Source organism: Wasmannia auropunctata, unplaced genomic scaffold (genome assembly GCF_000956235.1).
Source record: "Wasmannia auropunctata unplaced genomic scaffold, wasmannia.A_1.0 LD336069.1, whole genome shotgun sequence".
NCBI lineage: Eukaryota > Metazoa > Arthropoda > Insecta > Hymenoptera > Formicidae > Wasmannia > Wasmannia auropunctata.
The window spans coordinates 244,205-251,422 of record NW_012026821.1 but is presented as its reverse complement, the minus strand read 5'-3'; the positions used below and the strand labels follow the sequence as shown (position 1 = coordinate 251,422).

Genomic DNA, 7,218 nt, shown 5'->3' with positions numbered 1-7,218 from the left:
GAAACAGGACCAACGATCGCGCTGGCTTGAGATCGAGTAACAGTCGTCCCTTCAGGACGTTGACTCGTCCGTCAAGCCCGTTTAAAGCGCTTTCGACTCACACATATGCCACCGCGCCTATTTGCGAGACAGGCTATCTGGTTACGTCCTTCCGTATTCCCCCTCCTTCCCTCGAATCCAGCCTCGTTCCTAAACGGGACTTTCTTTGATTTTTCCCTACTTTAAAGATAAATCATTTCCCGGGGATTGGACGTAACACTATGATATATAGATTTTTTCTTAATATACGATTGCATTCGAGCTTCTTTCAACCGTGAAGATTTTTTGTTAAAGAACAAATGTAACAATATTTATGCGAAGAAATTGTTTTCTGAACAGGAATTTTAATAATTCTAATTATAATTCTAATTATAAATCTAATTTTAGGCATGGCTTCCTTTGGTTATAACTAAACTTGTAATGTTGGATCAGAAGTTAATTCAGAGGAAGATCTCTATCAATGTCCAAATCGAAATTTTCAGATTTCAGTCAACAGATTTCTTTTTTCCATGAATAAAAAGCTAACACCTAAAGCACAAAATGTCATTGACGGATATCGTTCTTTCTAAATTGCCAGAAAAATAATTTGCTTTCTCTTTATTAAGTACTAATCTTTTTCTATCAATAATTTTCTTCAAATTAATGTCACAACCAGTGTACACTGTAAGTGCCATGTGTTTAATGCCTTAGACTTTTTTGTGAAAGAAATAATCCACGAAAATGAAATAAAAAAATAGATACATTTAATATTAACATTGCAATAATAACAAATACCTTAATCCAAGTATACGCTTGCTGTTCCCTGTTTGGAGTCAGATGAGTCATAATCTATGTTTTTTTTTAAGATAAAGTTCGTGAACTATTGCACTGTAATACAGTGCATTAATTATAATACATGATCACCGTTCTTTTTGACGAACATCACATAATAGGATCACAATGTAACATTTTTGAAGTTGCCATAGCCGTTTAGCTTTCAACGGGCACGTGATTGAACTTTGCGCCAATTGATGCACATTTAAGACATCGGGTCCATTCGAGCATTCTCCATTACTATTCCTCAATCAATACATTTGACTAACGGCGGCGACAACAGCGCAGAGCGCCGCGACTGCGGTCGCTCAACACGGCGTAGCGCGGCATTGCGCGAATGATTATTTTTAAGTATATTTCACCACTTTGATAAATTTGTAAAAATATATGTTAAAGTAAATAATATAAAGACGTTTTCATGATAATTTAGAAGTAATCACTCAAAAATATCACAAAAAATTCATAAGTTTCAAAAAATGTTTTATCAGTTCTTTTCATTAAAATAAGAAAATATTTTCTTAAACTTAACAATGTTTATAACATTTTTTTTATTAAAGTCGGTTCAGCTACTTTTGTTTTTTTTATTTCCCTTTTCCTCTCGATAATTTCCGAAAATTTTAAGGTTGATTTTTGGAGAAGTTTCACAGAGATACCAACTAATGACATCAATTTGAGCGATTGGTGCGGGGGTAAAGTTTACAATATGTTCATTTCGCTATGCCCTTTTGAATATATCGATACATTATGGGCCATTTAATGTCCCCGTATAAACAATTTAATAATTTAATATACATGTATATTATAAATATAAGGGAAAGAGGAGTAAATAGTGTCAGGGAGCAAATAGTGTCACTTTGAATTTCTTCTCTTTCCCGTATCTATTTTAACACTATTTGGTAATAGAAAAACAGTTCTCAGGCATCTAATAATTTTCTGAAAAAACCGCAAAAATCAAAAGCCAAATAAATATAGCTAGCGGAGAAGTTTAAAATTTTGCATTTGTGAAATAAGGTAAAACTGGATCTTTTTTTATATTTGAAGTTACATTTTCTTAATTGCTGAATCGTTGAATGAGATCTAACTTATTCTGTCATACTGTACCTAATTTTTCTTCTATTTTGATATTATATATGCCTATGCTTGTATATTAATTTTATTTCTCTTAGTAAAGTTTCAAAGAAAAAAAATAGCTCCTGGGACAAATAATGACAATTTTTAGTTTGATAAATAATGACAAATCAAAAAGCATTTTTAATATTTGAATTTGATTTTTCTAATTCATTTGAGATAATAGGAGATTAGTTACAAAGCAAGATCCAAAATAAATGTGATTTTTAATAAGAAATATTAGCAAATAATGTTACTACTATTTATCAATAAATAAAAATTTACTCAGCTGACTACACGTGCGCATAAACATGCGTTTACATTCACCATTTCTCTTTTTTGCACGCACGCACGCACGCACGCACGCACGCACGCACGCACGCACGCACGCACGCACGCACGCACGCACGCACGCACGCACGCACGCACGCACGCACGCACATACGATCGCACGCACGCACGCACGCACGCACGCACGCACGCACGCACGCACGCACGCACGCACGCACGCACGCACGCACGCACGCACGCACGCACGCACGCACGCACGCACGCACGCACATGCACAGAACCTTACCTTTTAAAGATTTGTCTACTTCTGTATTTTCTTTCTGAAAAAGATGAATTCCCATTTCGATGTGATTTCCACGTAATGAATGTTTATTTTAATAAATTTTCAAATAGTTTTAATGCAAACGTCACAAGTTATCACTGACTAATACAGATTAAATAATTAATTAGTTAATTCTTTTTTTTACAAACCGTGTTACTTCATATTTCACACTCGATTCACATACAAACTATTCACTTGAAGAAATCACAAGAAATCTACTAATATATCTATTAATTAATATCCGTTATGTACTGTACAATCACTGTCGATTAATTATCTGTCCACTGAAACACACGATGAAACACACAGCGATTTATTAATAAACGATCCGTTCACTCGAGGGTAGCAAGCAGTCAACTGACTTTAATATCGATTTTATTAATTAATGATTATCAATCCGTGTCTATTCGTGTCTATTAATTATTCGTCAACTGAAAAATCACTCAAAGAAAGAAACACGCGACAATTTATTAACACACGACGATTTACTGACACACGAGACGTTCACTCGACAATAGCAAGCAGTGCGCTCTAATTGTGATATTACAACTAAAACCATGTTCGCGTTTCGACAGCGCTGTAAACATAATAAGATCAGTCGATTGCTTGCTATCGTCGAGTGAACGTCTTATGTATCAATAAATCGTCGTATGTTAGTAAATAGTGCGCGAGTTTGTTTCCTCGAGTGAATTTTCAATCGATGAATAATTAATCGACATTGATTGATAATTATTAACTACTTAATACATTCGGTATTAAAGTCAGTCGACTGCTTGCTATTATCGACTAAACGTCTCGTGTGTCAGTAAGTTGTCGCGTGTTTCTTTCTTCAAATAATTTTTCAATCGACGAATAATTAATCGTCACGGATTAATAATAATTAAGTGATAAATTTTATATTAAAATCAGTCGAATGCTTGCTATCATCGAGTGAACGAGTCGTGAGTTAATAAATCGCCGTGTGTTACTTTCTTCGTGTAATGTTCCAGTAGACGGATAATTAATTGATATAGTGATTGTGAAGTACGTAACGGATATTAATTAGATACATTAGTAGATTTCTCGTGATTTCTTCAAGTGAATAGTTTGTATGTGAATCGAGTGTGAAATGTTGAAGTGACACAGTTTGTAAAAAAAATGAATTAACTAATTAATTATTTGATTTGTGTCAGTCAGTGATAACTTGTGACGTTTGCATTAAAACAATCGAAAATTTATTAAAATAAACACTCATTACGTGGAAATCACATCGAAATGGGAATTCATCTTTTTCGAGAAGTTACAGAAGTCGACAAATCTTTAAAAGGTAAAATTGTGTGTGCGTGCGTGCGTGCGTGCGTGCGTGCGTGCGTGCGTGCGTGCGTGCGTGCATGCGTGCGTGCGTGCGTGCGTGCGTGCGTGCGTGCGTGCGTGCGTGTGTGTGTTGTGAGAGAGAGAGAATGTAAACGCATGTTTGCGTGTGTGTAGTCAGCTGATCGTCGCGACGATCCCGCGTACCGCCTGCCGTCGGACAGTAAGTTACGCCGTCCCTGTCTACCTTCTGTACGCGGACCGTAATTCGCTAACTATTTCTCATTATAATTTGAAAACTAAGCTTCGGACAAAATTTTTGTAAAGGAAAAATCGTCTTAGAATTGAGTCAAGAATACGTCTTTACAACGACGCGGAGTTGTTTTAAATCACCCTGTATATATTACGACCAATTACGACCGTATAAGTATTTTAAACACAATAGATTGAAGAGACCAATGAACAGTCATAGCAGAATCTTGATGTTTTTAATATTTCTATGCGAATTTTACGTATGTATTCTAGTTTCAACAAACTGCGTGCTGTTACTTTCGGATTCAATACAGCTCTTTGTTTGAAACAGAACAGTATTATCAAATAAACGAAAGTAACGCACGCAATTCGTTGAAACTAAAATATGTATGTAAAATTCACACAGAAATATTAGAAGCACCAAAATCTTGCTATTGACCGTTCATTGGCCTTATCTCAATTTATTAAGACTAAAATTAATTTTAATTTAAACAGTTTTCATATATTATAAAATACTTACATTTTATCAGTAGTTTTGATGCTACTATCTATAACCTTTTGTCCTTGAAAACTGATGCATAATAGATGAAAGATTTGAGCAATAACGTATACCAAATATTTTATCATTTCTTCTGTATGTCCCGAAACCATTACTATCTAAAATTGCATAAATATAGAGATTAATAATATAATAATCTCCTTATTAATAAAGCAAAAAGCATAAAATATTGTAATTAAGATTTTAATTTGCACAAAGTTAACTCTTTCTATTTCTAAAATAATTTTATTTTTTAAAGTTTTGCTGAAATATGCTAATTGCTCGCAAGGGGAATCAGAGATGTTCTCTTCTAATTTGGCTAAATTTTATATTCACTGACGGGCAAAAATTCCGAAACGACTAATTATTTCAGAAAGTATTGGTTTCATGAAAAAATGTTTCAGTAGTAAGGTGAGGCCAGTTCTAACCCATAAGCTCCTGGGAGGGGGTGAGGGGCGGGGGGAATTTGCGCGGGGAATGACGTCATGCTGGGAGTAACCGTCGAGATGTTTACGTAAACATGGGCCATGTTTGTTTACGTAAACAATGATAACAGCGGGCTCTTTGAGAATTTGATACGGGAGGATGACGTCACGCTAGAATAACCGCCGAGATGTTTTCGTAAACATTGGCTACATTTGTTTACGTAAACAATGATAATGGCGGGCTCTTTAATAATTTGATATGGGGGGGAGATTTTCCGCGGATAGTGTTTGGAGGGAGGGGTTTTGCGGACCCGCCGCCCGCGCCCGCCGCGTTCTCTCTCCCGCGCATAGCGCGTTCTCGCTCCCACGCACGCACTGCCGCGCCGCCATAGAAAGGATGTATTAAATGCATTAATATATATATTTATAAGTATATTTATATTATAAAAAATATATAATATACAATATAAAGTCAAATGTCTCCCGTTTGTGTACGTTACATTCGTCTCTTGGGGTGCCCCTTGAATGCCAGGAGGATCGTCGCGACCAACCCCGGGGAATACGAATGCCAAGATGAACGGTGCCCGCTCGAGTTCCTAGGGGATTGCCTGGAGTGTTTCCCGTTTTTCCTGTCCCCTCGCCTGATGTTGCGGCGGGACTTGTCGCGCATAAAGGTGCAGGGGCGTTCAAAAGTGCGAGGGGACATATCTCCTCGAATGCTGCGCCTGAAGGGAAGAGTAGATGCCTCCTCAAATATAGCGTCGTCTCTCGATGACTCTGCGTTCAAGATTGCTGTTCGCGACACCGCTGCTCGCGGCACTGCCGATGCTCGCGACACCGCTGCTCGCGGCACTGCCGATGCTCGCGACGCCGCAGCAAAACACTAGGGGATCCTTATGATATAATAATAAAGATAATACAAAATAATAAAAAGATATTGTCTCTCGAGACTAGTTATATTTACTCGCAAAATGCACCTCTTGAGGAGGTTGCAGAGAGCGCTCGTGTCTTCGTCATCGAATGACACCAACGGGGATGACGACGATGGTTGCGATGACGACGACGACTACGACGACGACAACCACTTGCTTCGGTACATGTCGGTTCTCAGCAAAATAACGAACTGAGACTTGTCGCTCTAACACAATGACGAACCGAGACTTCGCACCATCTCCATATGCGTACATCGGCGTTCTTTTTGCTACGTGACACCGTGGAATAATAAAAAAAATAATAATAATAAGGGGGAGAGGAGACGGTTGAGAAAAGCGCCGATATCTGGCTGCTGTTTTGTCTTAACGAAATGCAACGAAAGAAATATGATGTTGCAGAACGATCAAGAGCCTGTGAAAGAGGTAGAAAGAGCTGCGGTGCAGAATGATCAAGATAGGGTAGAGCCGAAAACATTCGATATATCACGAGAAAATCGACACTATTTTCCACGATTTGACGCTCACGGTCGTAAAATAACAATCGCTGTACGACAATCGACAGAGGATCTAAACTCGTTAATGTGGATTGAATGAAGTATTTGCAGAGATGTTAAGAATAGACGAGAATACAACGACGCCATCTAAGGACAAACAGACTCACCTTGATCTCATTAACGCATATTCTATGACTATGGACTTGACTGGATAATAGATACTCACGCACGTGTTATTTTATAAAAGAGTTCTGAGGTTCTAAGACCTTATATCAGAATAAAGTGTATCACATTATTATATATACATCCATTGTGTCTTTCATCCACTGCCCAATACAGTAAATTATAACAAGAGATCCACGCATATCTTACAGATTCATGTCAACCCTATGTAATCCAGACGATTACATAGGGTTGACATTTACAGCTGATGCTTTCGCTCATGGTCCTGTATGGCTGTCTTATCGATATGTACGCGACTTGCAATATATAGATTTGTGGGAATTAGTGAATCGAGCCGCCTAAAGTGCCACAGATTTTTGTATTAACAATAGTTGTACATTAACATGTTGTATAATACGACGTATGAGCGAGAATTCACGAAGGAAATTAACGCATGATAGCAAAACGGTCGATATTAACAATAACAAATACCGATAACTTTTGCCTACCGCGTTCATTAGTAGCTGCACGGGTGTACATGGAACGAGGTGAA

At 37.5% G+C, this 7,218-nt stretch overlaps 1 protein-coding gene across 1 annotated transcript in view; it reads left to right on the top strand.

Moving 5' to 3' along the window:
* Positions 1–6,718, top strand: part of LOC105450218 — a 47,090-nt gene extending 40,372 nt beyond the window's left edge. The window contains exons 8-9 of the mRNA XM_011689965.1: positions 6,409–6,538; positions 6,615–6,718. Of these exons, the coding sequence (XP_011688267.1) occupies positions 6,409–6,538; positions 6,615–6,718 (234 nt within the window). The remainder of the gene's footprint in view (positions 1–6,408; positions 6,539–6,614) is intronic.
* The last annotated feature ends 500 nt before the right edge of the window (positions 6,719–7,218 follow it).